Source organism: Schistosoma mansoni (assembly GCF_000237925.1).
Source record: "Schistosoma mansoni, WGS project CABG00000000 data, chromosome 1 unplaced supercontig 0034, strain Puerto Rico, whole genome shotgun sequence".
Classification (NCBI taxonomy): Eukaryota; Metazoa; Platyhelminthes; class Trematoda; order Strigeidida; family Schistosomatidae; genus Schistosoma; species Schistosoma mansoni.
In genome coordinates, this window is record NW_017385988.1 from 1,737,181 (window position 1) to 1,763,111 (window position 25,931).

At 38.8% G+C, this 25,931-nt stretch overlaps 1 protein-coding gene across 3 annotated transcripts; it reads left to right on the plus strand.

The window, feature by feature from the left end:
- Positions 1–841: 841 nt before the first annotated feature.
- Smp_091790.1 (hypothetical protein) lies at positions 842–24,966 on the plus strand (the record flags this gene model as incomplete). Of its 3 annotated transcripts, XM_018791893.1 has the most annotated exons (5): positions 842–876; positions 9,082–9,339; positions 22,094–22,293; positions 23,234–23,331; positions 24,635–24,724. In XM_018791893.1, 4 exons carry the CDS (start codon positions 9,095–9,097, stop codon positions 24,722–24,724), a joined length of 633 nt encoding a protein of 210 aa, XP_018644999.1. The 3 variants fall into 3 exon arrangements, with proteins under 3 accessions (XP_018644999.1, XP_018644998.1, XP_018645000.1); XM_018791894.1 differs by lacking the exon at positions 842–876 and having other exon boundaries at positions 9,095–9,339; positions 24,566–24,966; XM_018791895.1 differs by lacking the exons at positions 842–876; positions 9,082–9,339; positions 24,635–24,724 and adding exons at positions 19,627–19,706; positions 24,566–24,634.
- Between the last annotated feature and the right edge of the window lie 965 nt (positions 24,967–25,931).

Consider the following 25,931-nt stretch of genomic DNA (forward strand, 5'->3'; position numbering starts at 1 on the left):
TCATGTTACCACCTATATTCGAGCACCCAATAGCTTCTTAGACTTCAGAAAACTTGGGAGGTCTTCATTAGTAAAAAAAGTCAAGTTTGTCGTTTTCAAATCAGTGTACTTGTGAGAAGCTAAATTGTCAACACTACAGAAAGCTAAGAACAATAGTGTACAACTTGTCGTTTCTATTCGGCTGCTTCATAAATTTGTTCATTCTTAGCAACTTACCTACTCACTTACGCCTCTTACCCCTCTTGAAGGATCACAGGCCACCCACCAGCATTCTCTATCCAACTCTATATTGCGCAATCTTTTCCAGTTGATATTCATCTTAGCAAGAAAAATAATATAACGGGGAGCAAAGAGAAGGAGACCAAAAACTGCTGAGATAAGTCTTGTATAACGTTCCATACATACTTATTTTACACCCTTCCTTATACGAAATCCAAATTCGTTCCTTTGAACCGCATAGTTCTGTCGAATCTGTTTTCTTTGTAGTGTACTGTTTTATCATGTATGTATGTTCCTTTAAATACATCATCGCTTCAGTATTTAGAAACTAGTCAGCATGTGTCGATTATTATATCCAATGCAGGGTTTGTGCCATCATATACCATATTGTTTTTTTATGATAACTGTTTCTTGTATCTGTACTCCGTATCAAAATAGGTGAGGGTTCCGAAGCAATGAATGGCGTGCTTAGTTCTTTGAAATAAATCAGAAAACATCGCTGACGAATCATGATAATTGTGATATGTAACACATTCAATACTATCTAGCTACAAAAACACGGGATTATGAAGATTGTCTTGTTTAAAATAGTTTACTTTTTCAGTAGTGCAAAACTCATCAAGGTTATCCGTAGTCCCCTTCAAGGTCAACGTACTGGTATGATTTGTCGTTTCCCTCTTATCAGTTTTTAACTTACCACGGAGTGCCGTTTTTGACCGGGCATCTTATAACCAGTTGGTATTTAAATATCTCAATGACATTGCTTTTTATTTAGTGTTGTAGTTTAGAATCTCCTTGTCTCATGGCTGCAGCCATGAGAAAATAGTGGGACTTTGCCATTTTTGTCTACCTGACTTTTCAGTGTCTCTGAATTTTCGATGGAGTGTCTGCTTTTCACCTTAATATACGGCTAACCATTTGCCTCTATCCTACATTTACGTCAAATAGCCTTCTACTCACTTGAACTTTTGCGAAGTCCACTCACAATCATGTGCTCAGTTCAAATGTTTCCTATGTTTGCCTTCAATTTCCCATAGGACAAACGTTTAGTCACCAGGTTAAGTTTTTAAAATTTGTACCCGGGTGAAGACACCGATTTACAGAAAGTGAGATCATAGTTTACAAAGAGGTTAATAACAGTCCGACATTTGCCATACATCTTTTTTAAGTGCAAAGTGTGTTTGTATTTAACCAAGACCGTTGAACAACGTCAGAGTTACCAGTTGACATTACTTACCATGAATGTGTCTTAGTTTTCAACCCAATATGGAGTCAGTCTTCAGTAATAAGGATAGGAGGTCTATTGACCTATTTTAATCTTTGAAGTTTGTTACACTGTGGAGGTCCGACTTCGTCTTGAATATATCAACAGAAGGTGCTGATATTACGTGTTCTGGCAGAGAATTCCAGTAATTCACTACTCGGTGCGAGAAACGAAACTCCAGACGTAGACGATTTGATCTCGGTTTTTGGACTTTCTTCGAATGTCCTCTCAAATGGTCAGCCCTTAGATGGGAGGAAAAGATAGGTTAATGTTAGTACCAAGGTCATCGTTCAGGATACGATATGCTAATATTAGATCACCCCGTATTCGCCGGTAAGATAACGGAAATAAGTTGAGGTGTCTCAGTCTGTCTTCATAAGATAGGCCTTTTACCATTTTTGTCCCGCGGCGTTGGACTCGTTCCAACATATCCGCCTCATATTTGAAACAAGGACTCGCTGCTTGAATCCCATATTCCAAATGTGGCCGTACGAAAGTTGGGTATAATAATCTAAACATTTCCTCATCCAGTAACCGGAAAGATCTACGAATAGATCATAATATCCTATAGCTTTTTGTTGCAGCAGCCTTACAGTGACTGGCTGTTTTGAGATTATTACTTAGTATGACTCCTAAATCTTTATAGTTTCTTACTTTGGGCAACAATAGTCCACATATTGTGTAGTAATACGAATCATCGTAGTTATTTAATTGCATCACTACACTTTTGCTAGGATCTATTTCTGGTGACCACCCGTTCATCCATGCCACTAATGAGTTAAGATCTTCTTGTAATATTGTTCTGTCTGACATGCTGTATATATGGGTCTCCGAATCTTTATGTCATCGGCGAAGAGTAGGACGGATGACTTAGCTATAGTTGGTAATCCATTTACATAAAGTACAAAGAGAAGACCTAGGATTGTGTCTTGGGGGACTCTACTTTTTGCTGGTCCCCACGATGAGAGAGCTCCATTTACTCTTACCCTTTGTCTCCTGTCATGAAGAAAGTCACTTATCCAGTCTATGAATTCCAAAACTTTCCAGTTTTAATTTAAGACCAGAATGGGAAACCTTATCAAAGGCTTTACTTAGATCTATGAAAATCACATCTACAGGAATATTGCGATCTTTTGCCTCAGCCCAATCTTCTCTTGCAATGAGAAGATTTGTCAAACATGATAGGCCTTTCCGAAAACCATGTTGTTCTTTGGGCAAAAGATCATGTCCTTCCACGTAGTTTATAACAGCCATCCTAATAATTTTTTCCATCAGTTTTACAACTGCGCTAGTTAAGCTGACAGGTCGATAGTAACTAACTAAATTTCTACTCCCAGCCTTATACACCGGACTGACTATCGCGTCTTTCCAGTCTCTGGGCGATTTGGACTGCCACAGAGACATAACAAACAGTATCGCTGAAGGTTCAGCAATTTTATCTGATAGGGCTTTCATAATCCTAGGATGAATATCATCAGGACCACCGGACTTATCAGGTTTGAGATGCTGAAGTAGTCTTAAGACAGTATCTTTCTCAATAACTACAGGGTCCATCAACAAGACGCCACAATCACAATGAACAGGTGGTCGTTCCTCATTATGAGTAGAAAAAACTTTACTCCGATAAAGCTTCGGCTTTTTCGGTATCATTTCTTGCCAAAATTAACGGATTTTCTTGTACCAAAAGTAATGGGATTCCATACACACTATCACTACCCAATCTCCCTACTTTGGGGAAGCCCATTGAACTTTAGGGAAAACCTCTAAATTTCCCCCAAAATAGAGATATTGGGTACGTACGCTTATTCTTCCTCAACGTGTTTCATGGAAGTGAGAAAATAGATGGTGGTTTGTTGGAAAATTGATATTGAAATAAAAACATTTCTAAAAATACCGGTTAGGCTCCATTGCTACACCGATTTCAGTATTCAGAATCTTAGTAACCGTCTTGTGAATTCTGAAATTTAACAAAAACAAACTTTTATAATAATTTTACTTCCATTTTTTCGTAACCAACAACTAGCAGCATAAAGTGTTCGTTTACACTAAACAACGCCTATAGAGAAGCAATCAAGGGTTATTATCTAGTTGTAACATATATTATCTTTCTTCCCTTCATTACGCTTCTGGAGTTTGTCTCTCACGTCATAAAAACGACCTTACATTGCGATGTCGAGATTTTGCAGGGTATTTTTCTGTGGCACTTGACAATAAACATCATAATGCTAGTGCTCCGAATGATTAAAAATAAAAATGTACACTTTCCGTATGTCGCCATAAAACTTGCGCCTCCGAAACGCCCTTGTAGATGTAGCATCAAGTAGCGTACAGTGGCTAACAACTCCAAGTTTAATGACGTAGCTCATGGAGGTTTTTGAGTAACCATCCATTATTCGCATCACCATGACCATCTGAATTGTAAAGTAGTAATCTAATCAGTCAGTCACAACGTAGAACTTCGTACGTACATCAGTTCAAGTTGCCATAGCACATTAACAAAGAGATGCAGTTGTCGATTCAAATACCATAGTAGCAGAAGTAGTAAGAGTATAAACAGTAATCTGAAAGAGCCGCCAAATGCCCTGGTACGGTCAAGGATGTGGAGAGGCCGCTCTCCCTCTCGAAATGCTCTCATATGGCCACGCGTACATAACCACTGTCAGGAAAGTCCTACTCACTCCCTTCTCGTGGCGGGGGTGTTGTTTACGAAAGTGAGAGGACGAAAAGCGAATGTCCGGCGCTTTAACCGGGTTGGTGGACACAGAAAGTCTACATAGGGGAGTTGGAAAATCCTGATTCCAAACCAATGGTGCACATGGGCTCCAGTATCCTGAGGGAACAAATGGCGTATGAATCAATCGTTGGTCATCGGCTACCATGGGACTGCATCTCCTTACGATGATCCACTGCCTTTGTGGATCAGACCTTTAAGTCAAAGGTTCTGGGTGTGGCCCCCTAAGAAAACCATCTGTTTCAGTTTGGGCACCTGGGCAGTATCGCAGCCCTCACACAAATCAAATGAGAATTATACGGCGCATATGTATCTGGTGCTTCCTTGTACTTATGTGTGTGTTCAAATAAATAAATATAAACGGAATAATATATTGATCAACTTCAATAATTATCGACAAAGCAGTCACCATTTTATTGTTAAATAATATTGAGTTCATCAGTACGATGAAAGGCTTTCAAACTCAATCAACTAGCTTCATACGGAATACATCAATACAAATGGAGGTGCACTGAAATTTAACCAGAGGAATTCGCTATATATTAATGTATTAACCTTAAGGTTGTTTTCTTTCTAAATGCAGCAGCAACAGTCGGGTTCTGAATGCTGTACTTATGGATCCAATACCCACAACACCCCTTTCAAATAATATATCTCCCCTTGGTTCGCTCGAAACTGAACCATTCTTCACCGTTGTCGTCTTGACCATTTTGGACGTAGTCTCACTAGTCCTAAAGGTGTTATCTCTGTCCTTTCTAGTTTGTCGTTCGGGGGCTGTAGTTGACTGGGTGTGTCTATTAGTGTTTTTAGTATCCAGTTGCTTGTCGTGGTATGTTCTGGCCTACACATGTCTTCGTAATTGATTGGGTTTGGAGTCCGTTTGTCTTTTCCAACCTCCTTATACATTACCTGGTCAAGTCTTCTTGTCACACATCTCTATCCATGTGTCATGCCTCGATCTGTAATGTTGGGAAAACACAGGAGATCCTATTCCAAATTCTGACACTCTTAGTTTTGATGTGTTCGCATAGCTAATTCTTTTCAGCAGTATGTGATGCGTTTTCAATCTACGACCCGTGAGGATTCCTGCTGGCGATTTCTGATTCAGTAGTGCATCGTTTGGTGATGAGCGCCTTCCTTTGATTTTAACAACGTTGTTTTGAGGGTGTCCACAAGTCGCTCTGCCTTTTCATTTGACCGAGGATGGTATGGCGGTAAGCAGTTTCGTGTAATGGATTACCGTTGGTAAAATTACTGAAATGGAGGAGGTAAGCTGTTGTCCGTTATCTAACCCTTATTGTTCGGTACTGTTTCAGGAAAAATCCTTAGTGCCCAGAGAGTCCTTGTTATTGCTAGGGGTTGTTATTTGTTAAGTCTAATCATAATCGAAGCACGATACCTACTAATGATTGAAGTGGGGATTCACATGAGCCACACAATAATAATGAAGCCAGTAGTAGTTATCATTGATTTTTGTGAGGTATGGAATACTGCTCAGACGCCCAAACCTAAGCAGATGGTTATCTTGGGGGCTACACGCGAGCCATTGTCCTAAAAGGCTTATTCACAAGGTAGTGGAGCAACGTTGGGAAATGCAGTCCCATGGTAACCGGTAACCAAAAATAGGTTCGTACGTCATTTGTTCCCTCAGGATCCTGTAGCCCATATACACCATTGGTTTGGGATCAGGGTTTTCCAACTCTACTAGGTGGAACCTCCATATCCACCAGCCCAGTTAAGGTGCAGGACATTCGCTTTTCGTCCTCTCACTTTCGTAAACAACACCCCGCCGCTAGAAGGTAGTTAAAGTGGATGTAAATTCAACCTTCGTTGAAGCAAGTATTTACTGCAGCAACCAAGCGACTTGTGGGCGAACAAATTCTTATGTATCCTGCTAACTTTGTAGATATGTACGTGGAGAAGGGTGCTCAACTACATAACAATTGGTCGGCTATCAGGTATGAGGTTACTCACTACTATGGTGAGTTATATACACAGAAGTTCACTTCCTATAAACGGTGTACAAACTAAGACGGATCTGTTGGTTTCGTTCATTAAAGCGACCGGCTGTCATGCTAATATTTTGGCTGACGAAAACACAGTGCCATGAAATGCAGAAAAATTCAAGAGTTAAGCATAATAATCCTATAAATCTTTTGTACAGAAGCGTTGAAACAGAGACCGGGTCATCTGTATAATTCAGTTGACATGGATGTAACTGAAATGCAGGCTGAAAACAGTCACTTTCAAATCCGCAGTTCAGGTTGCTGGACATTCAAGTATGACTGACTAGAAAGTAGGTACGTTATATTTATAAATGCATATACATAAATTCGGCACAAGTAAAAACGTTGTCGTCGACTTACACGCCAACACGTATTAGCAATTGGTTTGCGGCTGAAGTAAGCAACTTAAGTTTATTTTTCAGATATACAGAACTATAAGCTGTTCCCGATTAAATGTCGTAAGTAATATTAAACTCGAGTGCTTATGTTATCCAGCTCATGTCATTCAAAGTCTGATGCGCGCAAAAACCCATGGAGAATTGATACTGGATCATCAAGTTTACATTCCCCTTTGTCATCTGAAGAGGAACTGAGAACATCGGACTCATGCCTTAAGCAAGAAGACATGGACGAATTCGAACTGGACGTGGTTGTATAGACCATATATTCACTGTACGTCAGGTCGTAGAACATAGACATACATTCAGACGACCCACAATAGTAGTATTTCTTGACCTTAAGGCGGCATTCGACTCCGTTGATCGTGAGGTTCTATGGCAGTGTTTGTCACTGAAAGGAGTACCAAAGAAGTACATTAACCTCATAAAGGCTCTACTCGAACACAACTGGCCGAGTTAGAGCCTATGGTAAACTGTCATCAGAATTGATTACGTCAAGTGGTGTTCGTCAGGGCTGTCCACTCTCTCCATTCTTGTTTAACTTTATCGTAGGTGTGCTTTTAGAGATAACACTTTCCTCATCTAAATCTCCAGGAGTTGAACTTCTACCAGGAGACTCACTTGTTGACTTAAGATTTGCCGATGACATAGTTCTATTCGGTGAAGACGCTGACAAGGTGCAGTCTTCTGACCACTATAAGCAACTATGCAAGCATGTTTGGGATGCGATTCTCCTCCTCTAAATGCAAAATGTTACTTCAGGATTGGGTTGCATCGACACCCGAACTAATGATTGGGAGTGAAGTAGTTCAGCGTGTCTACCACTTCACTTATCTTGGGAGTCTCATCAGCCCTTGTGGTCTGGTGTGTGACGAAATCTCAGCACGGATACAGAAGATTCGACTGGCTTTCGCCAACTTGCGTCATTTATGGCGTAGGCGAGATATCTATCTAGCAACCAAAGGACGGGTTTACTGTGCAGCAGTTCGTTCCGTCCGACTTTATGGCAGTGAAACATGGCTGGTAAGAGAAGAGAATATTCGTAGGCTACTAGTATTCGATCATAGGTGTCTTCGAAGCATTGCTCGTATATCCTGGGACCACCGAATAAGTAATGCAGTTGTTAGGAAACAGGTACTAGGTAAGGATGGTAAATCGATTGATGAAGTAGTGAAACTTCATCAGTTGAGATGGATGGGACACGTGTTACGTATGCCCAGCCACCGACGTGCGATGTTTCGTGGTGTAGGAGTAGGTTGGGAGAAAACTAGGGACGAATTTATTTATTTATTTATGTAAACACATAAATATTGGTACAAGGAGGCACCAGATACATATGCGCCGTATAATTCTCATTTGATTTGTGTGAGGGCTGCGATACTGCCCAGGTGCCCAAACTGAAACAGATGGTTTTCTTAGGGGGCCACACCCAGAACCTTTGACTTAAAGGTCTGATCCACAAAGGCAGTGGAGCATCGTAAGGAGATGCAGTCCCATGGTAGCCGATGACCAACGATTGATTCATACGCCATTTGTTCCCTCAGGATACTGGAGCCCATGTGCACCATTGGTTTGGAATCAGGATTTTCCAACTCCCCTATGTAGACTTTCTGTGTCCACCAACCCGGTTAAAGCGCCGGACATTCGCTTTTCGTCCTCTCACTTTCGTAAACAACACCCCCGCCACGAGAAGGGAGTGAGTAGGACTTTCCTGACAGTGGTTATGTACGCGTGGCCATATGAGAGCATTTCGAGAGGGAGAGCGGCCTCTCCACATCCTTGACCGTACCAGGACATTTGGGGCGTTAGGAGTACCACTGGGAGAATTTCCAGCCATTTCAAGAACTCATAAACCAGAATGAGATATTCAGTACCATTGATTGGGTCCACAGTATCTACCTAAACTTTAGATCATGGGCTCATTTTTTCTCTAATAATACTAGCTACTGGCCACCAGTCAGTTTTAACTTTTATTGAACCCATGTTACTCACTGTTCACTGTATAATATTACTAAAATTCTACAGTTTATAAAATTAAAGACTAACGAAATAGCATCTGAAGTATCCTATCATCATTCGTGCTTTATGAAGCTCACTAGAATTTTAATCCAAGCCATAAAATGTGATTATTTCGGTTTTTTCCTTATGCAAAGTATTAGTTTATGTATGTACTAGCTTTTGTGTCTTACTTGTTCCTGGAATAGATCTTAGTCAAAATTATTACTATCAGTACTTCACACGAAAAAGTTGCGATAGCCATCAGTATCTACTGTTTTATTCCGAAAGAATGTCATGGTATGAATCACTTGTATTTGAAGACTTCTGATTTTACCTGACCATAAAACGTGGTGTATGCTTAAAATAGTGATCCAGTTGTTACTCACTTTCGTGTACGTTTTAGAAATAATTGTTAACAGACACAATGTTTTGCATGAATTTTTCCATTTAAAATGTGTTTTCCAGTATTTCTGTGCCAATGCAGGTGACGAAAATTGTTTCAAAACATCGACCAAGGTATAGACAAGCACGCATTGTCTTTCCATTGCTTCTTCCAGTGTTATTTGGTATCGCATCACTACATCCAATCGCTACTGTGCTTACTCTTCTTTTATGTTTGGTCGCATGTTTCAATGTCGTTATTGTAGTCGCTCCACCCACTTGTCCTTTAGAAGATACCTTTTTTTTCTTCAAATCATCTGATAGCTGTGACGGGTTTCTTAGGTATGTGTTGTGACATAATTCCCTTGAGCTGATATGGTGTTTTAACGTGGTTGTATTGCCAGTAATATGTTTCTATGTACATACTATTAATATATTTCAGTAGTATATGACTTCTATCTAGTTATGTTCTGTGATCAAACGATTACCTTATTTGTATTATCCAGTACCTAGTAAATTTCACAAATTTATATGACCTGTTTTAGTGCGTTTAAAATGTCTTTATTTCCATTAACCTCAGTGAATATGTCCGTCATATCTGTTTCCTTGTGAAACACAATACAATAAGTATCTGTCCATAAATATCAGGTTTTATTTCGTGGGCAAGCAAGTGACCTTCAAAGTTGATATCCTCCGATCGTTTATGACATTGAATCATGTTCGTTTTTCTGCCGATAATTTGTATATGAGTACGTTCTTTTATCAGACAAAAAATACATATTATTCCGGCTAGAAGTTATCTCTTCAATGTCAGTTCATCCATTGTTTTGGAAAAAAATCTCGTTTTTGCATGTAGTCATCACCTGTCCATATCTCAACATTGTGTTCACCTATCTATCAGCATTCTACTTACCCATTTTAATAATGTAAAAATAGTTCACTATTCATCTTTAGTCTCAACCCACGAGCGTGGTGATCGTGAGTGGACCATCTAAATTAAGTAGTGCTTGTAAACGTTGGACGATAGGTGTAAATTTGAAGAATTGACCTTCAAATACTCATAATTGCAAAGTAGAAACATTAAACTACCGTATATATCTCCCTTCGGTTCATCTTTAGAATGCAGTGATAAGTAATATTACATAATTCTACCGAGATATCGAGGAAAAAATATTGAAAAAGTAGATATTATTGAGATTATCACGAAAAAGGACTGAACATTTATTAACAATCCAGCAAATTAGACAGATGAAGACCTCGACCGTAGCTGCTAACTTGACATAGTAGTCGGGAATGCCTATCGTGGTGACTCAACCGAGCCATATTGGTTGGAACACATATTCTCTTAGGTCCTACCATGCCAGGTAGGTCGGTTAGGGAACGGTAACAATAAAAGCAGCAACTTAAGGTCTGAGAGCGAAGGCAAACGTCTAACTGTATAGCGGTGTGTCAGCAGTTGTGTGTTTTTATTGGACAACCAGCGTTTTTAGTGGTGCTCTCCATTTACAACAAAAAAGTGGGGTTAAAAATGATCGACCCTAAGAATGTCACACCTTACCTTACCCCACAGATTCCCGTCTCCTACGGTAAGGCATTTTAAAGTGCGGAGCTAACTTATTAAAAACGTCTCATGTGTGACTGGCCTCAAGCAGTTGCCCTTTGGGCTCTGAGATCACACTCACGGATCGCTAAAATCACCACTGATTCGGATTCTTTCTCAGGTCCGTCAATAAGAAATATCCTCGCATGGTGTGGGCGGCCGAGAATTGACAACCGCCCTCATACCTTTAACAACACCCCAAATCATTTTGTTCATGATAAAATCATTCCCTCAATTCTTAATACCTCCCGTATCCCTACGACTAACCATTCTCGCATGTCCTTATCACCATACGCCACCAATGCTAATGATTTGAGTTTACAAAATGTTATGTTGGGTCTAATCTTTGGGCATTGTAATAATATCCTGAATACAAATTTATCTAGGCTTGGTACTAAAACATCCAGTCATAATCGTGCAACAGTAAAGTTGCCAAGCAAACTTTAATTTTTACAATAACCTCTCTGCTTAATAATTTGTTTTTTTGTGCTTTCAAAACCTGAGAAATATTTTTGCAGCGGAACATATTCCTTTGTTTCCTTGTTACAATCAAATATGACATGCATTGAGTGATTTCGCAGGATGATTGACGCAATAGATGTTGATAGCAAAACACCGTTTTCTGTATTATTTCATACAAATAGCATTGTCTAACTTTAGATTTCAGTGGTTTAAGAAACTTTACGATCAGTTGTTTACTCGGCTTTTGTGTGATATTCTTGTATTTAACAGTCAAAGTTGTATAATATGGTTGTTTCCATGCTTTGTTCACTAGCCTGTAGATAATTAAATAATAACCAACTTCTGAGAAATAGTATTGACTGAAGCCCCATGGCACCGTTAGCACAAACTGTTTGCCGACAAAATTTGGAGTAGTTGCATACATTTTTTGGAATTCTATAACAAATAGGAATGTGTAGCCAAGTTGCCCCGTAAAATGTAGAATTGTAAAGCCATTAATATATTTCAAATTATCACTATTTTCGACTGTTGCTGCTACCTTGACCTGGTGGTCGGGCTTGCCTATCATGATGAATCAATCGAACTATACTGGCTGGAACAATCGTTCCTCAAGGTCCTACCATGCCAGGCAGGTCGTTTGAAGAGCGGTGAGACTAAAAGCAGCAAACCCAAGGTCCGAAGGTGAAGTCGTACTGCTGACTGTACAGAGGTGTGACAGCAGTAAGGTGTTTCCTTCAGACAACCAGCATGACAGCGATGCTGCCTTCCCACAAGGAGGGGTGGGGTTAGAAAAGGTCGACCCTAAAAATGCACACTTCGCCTTATCCCACGGATATCCGTCTCCGGCGGTAAGGTCCTTTGAAGAACGGAGCTAACACGTCAAAAATCCCCCACAAAAACTTCGTGTGTGACCGACCTCAAGCAGTTGTCCCTTGGGCACTGCGGTCACGCTCTCAGGTCATTAAGACCACTTCTAACCCAATTTCCTTTTCAGGTACCCCTAGAAGAACCCTTCCACGGTGTGGGCAACCGGGAAGTGATAACTGCCCTCATACCTCTAACAGCACTCAAGACCACTGTATTCCTAATCAATCTCCTTCTTCAATTCCTACTATTCCTTCTACCTTGACTTTCAACACTAAACTTCCTGTTCCGGTTTCCTCCTCAAGTGTCACCATGGCCAACGATTCTAGTGCGCGAAACGCTGTCCCAGGTCTACTAAAACCTCGCTCCAAACTATACATTGGAGCCTTCAACGTACGTACCCTAAGTCAAATCGGTCAACAGGCCTCCTTAGCTAAAACCCTAGAATCTCGTACGATTGATGTATGCTGTGTCTCCGAAACATGCATGCAGGATCCTAGTGTGGTCATTCACTTGACCTCACCTCGCCAAAATGGACAGCCAACGAAGTACACTCTCCGTGTATCTGGCGACCCTATGGCTAGTTCTCGTGGACTTGCAGGTGTAGGCATAGCACTAAGTACAAGGACAGAACAGGCACTACTAGGATGGATCCCCGTTAACAGTCGCCTGTGTGCTGTCCGGCTAAATGGCTCCGTAAGAACTCGGAAGGATAGGGACACACGTCGTTGCCTTTTCGTCGTTTCTGCCTACGCTCCCACTGACTGCAGCCATGATGAAGTGAAAGATGACTTTTACAGAAAGCTCTCTGAGCTTCTTCAGAAAGCTAAGCGCTCAGACATAGTAGTCGTAGCGGGTGACTTTAATGCCCAGGTAGGCAGCTTAAATCAAACAGAAAGACATTTAGGTGGGTATTTTAGTATTCCGGCTCAACGAACCGATAATGGTGATCGTCTGTTGCAACTATGCTCAGACAATCGTTTATGTTTAGCAAGCACTAATTTTAAGCATAAGGAGAGACATCGTCTAACATGGCGACCACCTGCACCAAACCAACGATGGACTCAAATAGACCATATTGTCATCAGTCATCGTTGGAGAGGCTCAATAGAAGATTGTCGCTCGTATTGGAATACTTGTTTATACTCTGATCACACTTTAATACGAGCGCGCATTTGTCTGCGCCTCAATGGACGCAGGAAAAGTACACTAAGAAGACCCATTAGGATTGAACTGGCGGACGAGAAAGCCAAATGCGAATTCCAGAAACAACTGAGTTCACATCTAGGCAGTTCTGTAAACGAGACTGACCCAGATGCTGCTTGGAAAGACATACGAACAGCTGTGGAAACAGCAGTAACATCTATTAGTTATTTAAACCATAGGTTTCCAAAAAACCAGTGGATTTCTTCTAAGTCTATTTCACTGATGGATTCGCGTAAACTCATCCTATCAGGCTCCGAACACGACGAAGAGCGTAAACAAATTAGATCTAGGTTAACTAAAAGTCTAAGGAACGATCGTGAGCAGTGGTGGGCGACGAAAGCAAAAGAGATGGAAAAGGCAGCGACTGTAGGCAACACCAGGCAACTATTCAGATTAATAAAAGAAACCGGGATTAAGAAGTCAAGTGTAAGTGAGACAATCTCGGAAAAAGACGGAACCCCTATCTGCTCTCAACCGAAACGTTTAGAACGATGGGCGGAACACTTTAAGTAGCAGTTGAGCTGGCCTTCAGCTACTGCACAACTACCCACTATTCCCAGAAAACCTGAATGGAACATTGAAGTAGGCCCCCCGACCCTACTTGAAGTTCAAAAGGCTATAACTAATCTGAAACGAGGAAGAGCAGCTGGTCCAGATAGATTGGCTCCAGAGGTCTTTAAATATGGTGGTCCAATTTTAGCGACTAGGTTGACTAATATTCTGGCTAAAATCTGGGAGTTGGACGTAATCCCATCTGACTGGTCACAATCTCTGATTGCCCCAATATATAAAAAGGGGTCCAAATCATCCTGCGATAACCATAGAGGGATTAGTCTGACTAACATAGCATCTAAAATACTAGCCTCAATAATTATCGGGCGCCTAATTAAGACTCGTGAACTGCAAACACGAGAAAATCAGGCTGGCTTCAGACCTGGTCGTGGCTATATCAACCACATATTCACCATTCGTCAAGTTTTAGAGCACAGACATGTTTATTGGCGTCCGACAATGATAGTTTTTCTTGACTTGAAAGCAGCATTTGACTCTGTAGACCGAGAGGTTCTGTGGCAGTGTCTGTCACTAAAAGGTGTACCTGAGAAGTACATAAACCTTGTGAAGGCTCTTTACTCGAACACTACCAGTCGAGTGAGAGCTTATGGCGAACTGTCATATGATTTTACAACCTCAAGTGGTGTCCGTCAAGGCTGTCCACTATCCCCACTTTTGTTTAACTTCATTATAGACCTGTTGTTCGGAATAACACTCTCGTCGACTGAATTTTCAGGAATTGATCTTCTACTAGGAGGTTCACTTATCGACTTAGAATACGCAGATGACATAGTCCTGTTTGGTGAAGACGCTGACAAAATGCAGAGTCTTCTGTTAGAACTGAGTAATAATGCCAGGATGTTTGGGATGCGTTTCTCCCCATGCAAATGTAAATTGTTACTCCAGGACTGGCCTGCGTCAACACCTGAACTAAGGATAGGGAGTGAAGTAGTCGAACGCGTGGACAACTTCACTTATCTTGGAAGTCTGATCAGCCCTAATGGGTTGGTGTCTGACGAAATCTCAGCACGGATTCGAAAAGCTCGTTTGGCTTTTGCCAACTTACGTCACCTATGGCGAAGACGAGATATCCGTCTATCAATTAAGGGACGAGTATACTGCGCAGCAGTTCGCTCTGTCCTACTTTGCGGCTGCGAGACATGGCCATTAAGAGTAGAAGATACTCGTAGGTTACTAGTATTTGACCACAGATGCCTTAGAAATATTGCTCGCATCTTCTGGGATAACCGGGTAAGTAATAGTGAGGTTAGACGCAGGGTATTAAGGAATGGTTGTAAATCAGTTGATGAAATCATGAATCTTCATCAACTGAGATGGTTGGGCCACGTGTTACGTATGCCTGAACACCGATTACCACGACGCGCAATGTTGACTAGTGTAGGGGATAGTTGGAAGAGAGTTAGGGGCGGCCAAACCCAAACATGGCATCAGTGCTTGAAGTCACTAACTTCTAGTCTGAGCAATGTTGGTAGATGCAGACTACCTGGTTGGGGTCCGCGTGACTATCGTAACCAATGGTTGGAGACTCTGTGTGACATGGCTCAGAATCGATCACAATGGCGTAGGTGTATACACTCTTTATCTTCCCTTAAACCTTGAGATTAAAATTGCTTCATATCTGTCTTTCTTCCTATACTATATCCTTATATACAACCTTTCTTTATATACTACCACCACTAAATTAATTACTTCTATGAATCCGGTGTTCATCTTGTTGTGCTAACGAGGTATGGCAACTTGGACCGATGCATAAATGTGCCTGGTCCTACGTTGTAGCTGACTGACTATTTTCGTATTTGTAAGTAAAACATTTCTGCTTTTTTAATGTTATGGATAATAAATCACGTAAAGGCAAAAATTATTCCTTGAATTGCATGTGAGGGCTCGCAAAGACAATTTCATCTGTAGCAATGTGGCCCGCTGACTATCCATGATTTAGCTGCTAAGTCTTCATATTCTTAGGTTGTTTGGATTAAATAATCCCCAGTTGACCAATACTCCTTTCAATACTGATTCACTTTCACCTGTATAAGATGTCTTTCAACTGTTTCAAAATCAGAAGATCCCCAAATACTTTATCTTTTGCTATCTTACGGTCTCCATTATCACCTATCTCTACAAGTGTGAGGTTCCTTCCAAACCTGCAAACAATTCAAATTTAAGAAACGTCGTATTTTTCTTGAAATCTTTTTCACTAAGTGGAGACTAGACTTCTGTAGCAAACATTTAAAATAGCTGGTTATAAATTCGCATTGTATTCAAAAAACTGATATAATCTCGATGTGACCGCTAACTTGATCCAATAAAGCTGGCTTCATGTATTACTCCACATGTTATTGAAAAAGTAGCCGATTAATATTGTTGTCAACTTAATCCTTGTATTAAAAACATATGTTCATAACTTAGAAGCGTCGTAATATGGATCGTGTTTTTTCTCAGGTTCTCTCTACATCTATTGAGATTGCATTCAAGTTAAGAAAATAATCTGGCGTAGGTAAAATATCAAATAACATAAGGACTTTTAGATGATATTTTCTGTTGTATCTCGAACTTAGATTTCTTAGTCTATCGCACAATACTTGAGCACTCGAACGCTAGAACCCTCCCAAGTCACAAATCAAAAGACAGAAGACAAGTAGAAGGAATGTTATTCCAAACAGTGTCGATTATGGTACAAAATTGTCAGGTATTTATAGATTTTAGTAGAAACAAAATCATCATTAAAGTTATCCAATCCGCAGACAGGGAGTTATCAGCATTGTCCAATAGGGAAGCTTCACGTGGCAATTCTAGAATATTCTTCCAAAAGCTGATTGGATGGAACATGTCGGGCTCCTTCTGGGCTTCTTAGAGCCACCTCGACTTCACCTGTGGACCATCCTCACACTTCCCCCCTTTAAAGTCTGTTGTATAAGACCTTTTTCTCGGATCCACCTGGAATTGAGTTACCGCGATTCTCTTGCGACTCATTACTCTCGAAGGTTGTGTCGCTTTGCCCTTGCGTCTTTTATCTTTTCTACCTTCGCGCGCCTGAGGGCTTTTTGGAGATGAATCCATGAGCGAATGAAATGGGAGCCGGCTTTGTGGCATCAATGTTCTGCCATCCCTTCGAATTTGATTGATGTGTCTTATACAGGTTCCGACATTTCTTCGGATTAGATACAATACACTTCCGATTCGACGTTCTATAATACCTGGTTCCCACCTTCTTTCACCTTGATACGATTTAACGAGTACCCTTTATTATTATTATTATTACCTTATATAAGTTTTCTTGATTATTACTCAGATTATTATTATTATTATGACCTTTGTGTTTGTCACTTTTCTTCATATCTGTCAATTGAACTATTATCTGACCCATAAATTATTTTCTTCCTTACCCCTTGATTAGTACGTCACCTCATTTGTTATTTATTGTCGAATCAATTTATAATGCAAGCTTTCCTAGCCTCCTGTAGACATATATTTTCCATATAAACTATATATACGAATGTACAGCTTAAGTAAATGATTTCTTCGAAAAGAAAATTTTCTTCGCTGAATTCTCTTTTTCTTATTCAATGACATTATGAGTTATTTTAGTTATCTAAAGAGCTGCAAGGATCATGCGACAGTAAAGGAACTCAGTGGGTTTCTTAGTTATTCTGTCAAGCTTGCAATAGCGAATACTAGAATCAATTTTCTGAGAAGTTGTATAGACAAACGTAAATATCCACGACCATTTTTCAAATCATTACGCCGTAACCATATTCATCCAAATCATCGGTCTTTAAAACGTCTTACTTTGAATTATGTCGATGAAATTAAGTCTAGAATCCCAGGATTGGAACGGAATATCTCATTACGTTCACATACGTTATTTGATTTATCAGAAGATCAACGCTTCAAATTTAAGGATTACATTGATATTGTTAGCAAAAATCGTACCGAAGATGTGACTTTGAAATTAATGAAAAGTTTAAAACAGACGGAGACTCAAGCTTCTTTTCCCGAATCGCCAGAGAAATATGTTTTCAATTATTCAAGCATAACATTATCGACTATTCAGCTACAAGCATTATCCCTTGGTCCAAAATTTTGTAGTACGTCTACTAACATTAATGAATTGAACGCTAAAATCCAGTTTGAAAGTCTTATTCGTCAAACAAATGACCTTATTCCTGTATCTAATAAAGATTTTGAGCATTTCAAAACAACTCTTGTAGACTGCTGTAATCAATATGTAAATAAAATCCCTACAGTTAGTCGCTTACTCACAAAAACACATACATCTCAATTATCTGATCTTTGGAAAAATCATGACTTAGTGTTATGTCGCCCAGACAAGGGTGCAGGAATTGTACTTATGGATCGCCCTGACTATATTTCCAAAATGTCTTCGATTCTATCTGATCCGGTCAAATTCTCTAAAGAAACTGTCCAAAATGACATAACTGAGAAAACCGAACAGATGCTAATTAAAATCCTAAAGAAGATGAAAGATGAGTTCATTATCAATTGTGACCTCTTTGAACATCTCAAACCATCGGGTTCTGTCGTACCTAGACTATATGGACTCCCAAAAGTTCATAAGAATAATGTCCCTTTACGTCCAATACTTGATATGAACAACTCTCCATATCACTCTATTGCTAAATGGTTAGTTGACATTTTACAACCTGTTAAAAATCATATCAACAAATACAATGCTCTTGATTCCTTTGAATTTGTCGACTCAATCAGAAATATCAACGTAATGGGTAAGAAAATGCTCTCATTAGATGTCACGTCGTTGTTTACAAATGTTCCTCTCACAGAAACCATTTGTTTTTTATGTGACTATATTGAAAATAATAATCTGGAGATATGTATCCCAAAACACTATCTTAAAGAACTACTCCTACGATGCACGCTCAGTGTACAATTTAAATTTAATGATGGTTTCTATAGACAAACAGATGGAGTTGCAATGGGCTCTCCATTGGGTCCTCTTTTGGCTGATTGTTTCATGGCCAATCTAGAAAATTCAGCACTTCGTCCAATAATCGAGAAATTTCATTTATATAAGAGATATATGGATGATACCTTCATTATTTGTGATGATAACATGGACCACAATGAAATATTAAATATTTTCAATAACTGTCACCCTTCAATTCAATTTACCTTAGAGGCAGAATCGAACCACGAATTCCATTTTCTTGATGTCCATTTGAAAAGATTGCCTGATGGTTATTTACAAAGATCTATGTATAGAAAACCCACTTGGAATGGACAATACACGAATTTCCATAGTTGGGTTCCACTGAGTCGAAAGAGGAACTTAATTCACTCTTTATCACCTAGGATTAAGCGAATCTGTTCTAGTGACACAATAAATGAAGAATTACTTCATCTTCGACAGACCCTCATCAAAAATGGTTATCCACCGAGGTTCGTTGATAGCAACTTAACATCTAGACGTCAGCAACAAATAACTTTGACGGTGCAGAAGAAAACCTTGTTTATGAATATGGAATTCAAGGGAGACACGGCTGCTGAAATCCTGAATAAACGGATTTCAAAAACGTTGAATAAAACTTTCTACACAGCCAAGCTCCGAATCGTTTTCTCTAGCCGGCCTACCATTCGGGGGTGTGTTAAGGATAAGCTTTCGCTTTGGGCCACATCGATGTGTATTTATAAATTTACTTGCTCATGTGGAGCACGTTATATAGGCCGCACAAAGCGATCGCTTTCCAAACGTATCTCTGAACACTATCCAGCTTGGCTCCTAAAAGGTGAATGTAAGAAGATAACCAGTTCGATACAAGAGCACTTGATCAATTGCGGACACATTGCTCCAAAAGAGACGTCTTTTAAAATAATCTATAGAGTTAAAGGAACCGGTTCAAAGGGAGGTCGAATCAATATTTTATGCACTGCTGAGGCATTGGTAATCCATGAATTCAAGCCTGAACTTTGCGTGCAGAAACGATTTGTCCAACCTCTTACCCTTCCTTGGCCCTAATTCCCTCATTGGGTACGTTTTTTTTTGGTTTTTTGTTTTTGTACTTTTATCTGATTATTATCGGTTTTTGTTTTTTAAATTACTATTTTACATTTAAACTCTAATCAGTTATTATTATTATTATTACCTTATATAAGTTTTCTTGATTATTACTCAGATTATTATTATTATTATGACCTTTGTGTTTGTCACTTTTCTTCATATCTGTCAATTGAACTATTATCTGACCCATAAATTATTTTCTTCCTTACCCCTTGATTAGTACGTCACCTCATTTGTTATTTATTGTCGAATCAATTTATAATGCAAGCTTTCCTAGCCTCCTGTAGACATATATTTTCCATATAAACTATATATACGAATGTACAGCTTAAGTAAATGATTTCTTCGAAAAGAAAATTTTCTTCGCTGAATTCTCTTTTTCTTATTCAATGACATTATGAGTTATTTTAGTTATCTAAAGAGTACCCTTTCACCTACCTTGAAGCTACGAGTGACCATATGATTTTCATTCGTGGGTTTAATTGTCTTTCTAGGTGGCAACATACTGCTAAAGACTGTTCGGATTTTCCTTTCGCACATACACTCGGCTGGTGACTTACCTTCTGGTACTGCCGAATTAGGGGTAACTCTGTAAGACATAAGGAACTTGCTGATTACTTGTTCTGGGATGGCCTCTCCTCCCCCTTTGACTCGAGCTCGTTTTATAGTATCCACGAATCTTTCTGCTTGGCCATTCGACTGAGGATGGTACGGGGGAGACTGTAGATGTGATATGCCATTTTCAATGCAAAACCGTTTAAAGACAGATGACATGAACTGGCTGCCGTTGTCAGTCATTAGGATCTCGGGAACCCCAAAACAAGCGAACAAACCTGTCAATTTTCTTATAGTACTCTCTGACGTTATTTTCGGCATGTCGTATACTTCTGGCCATTTTGTGAAGGCGTCGACAACAACCAAGTAATTCCTGCCTTGTATTGGGCCGGCAAAATCAGCGTGTATTCTTTGCCAGGGACCGTCTGGTTTTGGCCATGGTTGCGGTTCAGCTTTATTTGGGTTCTTTGCGGCCTCTAAACAGGACGAACAACTGCGGCACTTTTGCTCTATATCATGGTCCATTGATGGCCAGTATGTGTAGCTTCGAGCTAACGACTTCATTTTATTTATCCCCGAGTGTCCGCTGTGGAACTGCTAAAGGACTTGGTTTCGAAGATAACGGTGTTCGTTAGTGCATAGTACTCACTTATAGTCAGTGAATGTAGATTTCACATTGAATGTCTCAGTACTGGACACAATTTAGTTCAACAACTATACTTTCGAATTAGAACTCTTGTACATATGAAGACATTCAGTGGCATTATACTTGATCTATCACAGCCAGGGATAAGTGTTAATGGTGTCATAAGTAGCACAAATAGTCATATTGTATCTAGTTGTGCTAAGATTAAATGAATTCAGTATTTTTTTGATTACATATGACATTTAACTCCATCAGTTGAAACGTTTTATGAGGGTTTCTAATTAATAAAATAATTCCAACTGAATATCTGCATGTTGATACGAGCTGTAAAAACTTGTCGATACCACAGAAGGCATTTTTAGAATTCACTGTGTTGTTGACCTACGCCGAATAAGCATTTTATTCGTTAATTTAGTCTCACTGTTCGGCTGGAATATTGCCACTACGTTCCGAATACAATATTTACTGTCATTATCTGCCCTCAGAACAATTCCCTTTCCTTGTGATTACTCATGTCAACTATTAAAATATCCCGGGTATATTCGATTTATCCTTACTTGTTATGACAATAGGCGCCAAGAAGTTGGAAAAAATGCACAGTTCAGATAAAAGGTGCTAGGAACTGGACACTTCCTATCTGTTGTACTTATGCCAATAAAGTAGTTCCTACCCGCATCACTTGCAAATTTTAGACAACTGGATAAGTAATTAACAAATCTCCCTACAATATTTAGTTTTTTTTTATGCCACATCCCCTGGAATCAATGCAGAGTTGTACCACATTCTTGAGTTAATAACCTCATCAAATTATGTCTTGATACTGGATTTTTTAGTTCAAGTTATTCATGTTTTGGTATATCTTTTTATTTATGTAATATACTTTGTGGGAAAGTTTAACTACAAATGAGGTAACTCTTATTATTTCTTGGTAGTTGTATTTTGTTCAACTTAAAACACATTACGTGCAACATACGTCTAAATAGAATAAGAGCTTCTGGATTGTAAGTATTTATTTATTTGTGAGCGATTTATGAGTGTTGGAAATCTATCAATTTAACTCAAGTCGTTCGTAAGTTTGCAAAACAGTGAAGCAAATATTGAAGTCTCTAATTCAAATTCACTGATCAAAAACATATCTCTGTTTTTTTCCACAAAGTGATACCAATGTGATCTACAAATGTTCAGTTACTACTCTTTTCTTATGGTATTTCACAATGCTTATACCTGTAAATTTGGAGAATAAGCTGCTCTATAAAGAAATAATAATGTACAATATTCTCGTTGTGGTTTGCGTACATCTTGTGCAAATTATACGAAATATACATGCACGCAGTCCTAATCATACAATCCTGTCAAGTTAGTTTGCTTTTATTTTAATTTGTTAGGTAGGTAGTTTTAGCTGGAGGAAGTTTTCTTTGGCATATATTTGTGACCGTCAAGGGATTTCAGTAGCACTAATGAAGTAGGTAATATGGAGTACAAATCTGTGACCATTCGGTTAAAATCTGGACATTAAAATCACCTCTAATATTTAGCTATAGTTGATGTCTGGGCAGAACATCTATGTAATCCGGTGGTCAACCAAAGCATTCTATCCAAACCTGTCCACCTTAAAGTAGAATATTAGTATGGGTCGAAAGTTCTACACTGGCTAAATAAAAACCTCTAGCTGCTGAAGTAAATATTGTGAATAGAGATAAACGGTGAGCATTATCTTTTTGCTCATGATACAGACGATAGATGTAATACTTAGACACACATTATCATCTGTTGCTACAAGTCATATAAATTTCGTGTATACGTGCGTGGCTTACAGTGAAAACAATACACGGGATTTCTTGACGACGAAAGACTACTTACCTGAATCGATCGCCTTCAAGGAAAGTATGAAATGCAACGTAGTCCTGGTAGGTGTAAAAGACTAAAGCAATCTAAAAACCTTAGTTGTAATGAGGCATCATTGGGAAGGCCCTCCTTCCAGCATCAAAATCCATTGTAGAACGAACCGACTTAAATAAATAGCTACGTCAACCCACGTATTTCGGGTTAATTCAGATGTTATTTACATTGATGGGTTTTAATGGAGTTACACCTTCATAATCTATGTACACACGTCGCTTATGGTTCAGTTGAATATCTTCAAAATTGTGGGATCATTACGTTGGCTGTGATTGTGTGAGATCCCTCATGGGTTGATATACTTTAAAATTCGATTTTTGTTCTGTAATTTTCATATGAAAAATTCCCTTATTTATTACAAAAGAATGTTTCTGTTGCGTCAAATATTTGTTATTAGATTCACGATATCTTGGAAATGAACTGGAGAAAAATGGAAGTAAGCTCACTGTATTTGGGTTATGGAAACACACTGTATGTATATTTCGTGATACCAATGTGAGTGACGTTTGCTTTTCTCTAGTGGCGTAGTTCAAAGGTTGTCAGTTAACTTTTTTAAAAGTGGAAATTGTAAAATTACCATTCTATGTTCTGGGTAGCAAATGTTAAAACTTTCAGTGCAACACATGAACGTATAAGAACCGCATATATATTATCATCTATACGTATACATTAAAAAGTAACGAAACGCTTAGAAAAATTATATGGCACAAGTTAAAAATCAAACCGTTAAGCGACCATCTCACTTCTTCAGTCACATTGCGGAACAATTTGCTTTGTTTAGCATACACATGTTTTTGCGCCGACAGGTGAAGTGATCAGGTCAAATTGGTTGGAATTAGTCGTCACTTAGGAAATAGAATTTTCAAGCTTTACCGAATCACTAATTTAACCTACAAAAGTTGTGTTAAAAAAGCCTCAATTACTTGATATTATGATAGAAACACACTGGTTCGCGTGACAGAAATCTGACTATTTGCTGAATTCCATGTTTAAAATTTCTGAGTGACGGTGTCGTTCAGTAGGTTAGGTTATCACACCTTAACTTACCTAGCGTGAGAACCCATACAGTGTGCATTATTTTTCACTCCAATCTCGCAGATTATTGCAAATGATATTTCTCCAGTTCGGATCTTGAACTGTATGTTCAAACATAATCGCTTGTGATATCGCTGATTGTTGCGTGAATAGCACTGCCGCTTTGGCATCACCTCGATATACAAATTGAATTGTTTCAATGGCTTCCACTTCATAACATACAGTTTTATCTGATGTGCTCACTCATCCATCAACCATATAAGAAGTATTTGCAAATATACACCCCACTTGTATTCCATGCCTATCAACCTAAATATGAGGCATTACCGTATAACGCAAACTGAGGTTATTCACATCGTACGTTAACCTAAGAAATAAATCTTGTGAAGTGTGTTTGCAACAATCAGATAGTAGTCTTCGTAGTTACTTTCGAGTTGGCCCAAAAAAATCTTAAGATTCAAATCCATTGTTAAGAAAGAAATGATATAATTTGGTATATTTCGCAGTTCATTCCAAATCTGTGTAATACTGACTATCGAAACCCGTAGACATTGTGCACTGCTAAAAATTATGTGAAGAGTTGCGCATTAAATTTATTTGATAAAGTCCTTTTGTTTTTATCGTTTATATATCTCAAGAAACAAAATTTTGAAGGAGATTGGTATTTTTCGTGGATGATATATTTGTCAGCAAGTCCAATCGAGCTTGGGTCATCGTTTTACTGACTATTGTGTTTACGCTTACTTTCTACTCTACTAATTAGCCCCTTACGTCTGTGTGCACACCAAAAATATACTTCGATTGGTTTTTACTTCCACATGATTGCACCTTCATTTATGATGCTTATAGGTAGGTTGTAAAACAAATAAACTGACACTGTTTTCTGTGTAAACAATTGTTTAGAGAGGTAGTTTGCTAATTGCTTTTTAATTTCGACTTTCTGTCGAAAACTAAGCTAAGATTCACTTTCTGTGGAAATGTGTGAACTCGTATATATTATCCGTATTGGGAATTCTTAAAGCGTTGGGACAACTAGTTTGTCAGCTAGTATACGATATATAACTTGAGGGACAAGATTTTTGGGCAGAAAAGGTGTGATCTTTAAGTTATAACACTCATTACACTGATTGTTTCTAACGGGCACGCAAGTCGAGTAAATTTTGTAATGCACCTCTCATGTTTATATATATTAAGTAATTTTCTTTTTTTTAATCATTTCAGCAGAGCCTGGGTATTTGTTACAGGATTATTTTGGTTAATGACTTCTGTTATACCTATAAGTTTTCTTTTTCATGAACTTGCTGTCTATATACGGCGCCGTTCGAAAAACTGGTAAAATTTATTAACCGTTTAGTTAATTTACGTAGTGTGTTCGCTTTGAATTATTACCCATAATTTTGTAAATGAAGTTCTGTGATACCATATTTCTTTTTTCCCCATAGTGAACACAAATTTTCACATAGTGGCATATATATATATACATATATTCGATACAAGAAATATACTTTTTGAGTTTCACATCCAGCGGCTAAAATGTTGAAAATGCTTAGTAGTCGTTTACAGAACTTGTGAGTTATTGTTCAGCAGTAGCTCAATAAACAGTATACTTAGGGAGTATGTGTTTACCTCTCAAGTCCTTAGATCCTCAGAATACTGTACATCCTACTTCCACGTTATCAGTGAAATTATTTCAACAAAACACTTTTTAGAGGGATATGAAATATTTAAAATTGATCCAGCATCTATTCTCCTTATAGATCTTGTGAGAAAATTTGTAGTTGTTGATTCGATTTCAAATCCTTTCAGTCTTTCTGCCTAGGATGTAGGAAGCAAACTTGAACAACTTGAAAATAAAAGCGCACGTTAACTTCATTGCCACTGGTGTGGCGTTACATCTATCAATAAACGTGGTACTTGACAAAAATGCAAATTGCATTGGAATAAATCCAGATTCTCTACATGCTAAGATTAGTAGTAAGTCAAAATACATTACACAAAAAATATATGGATGATTAACCTAAGTGCTTTGTTGAGTGGTTAACTGGACACCTCACTGTCTA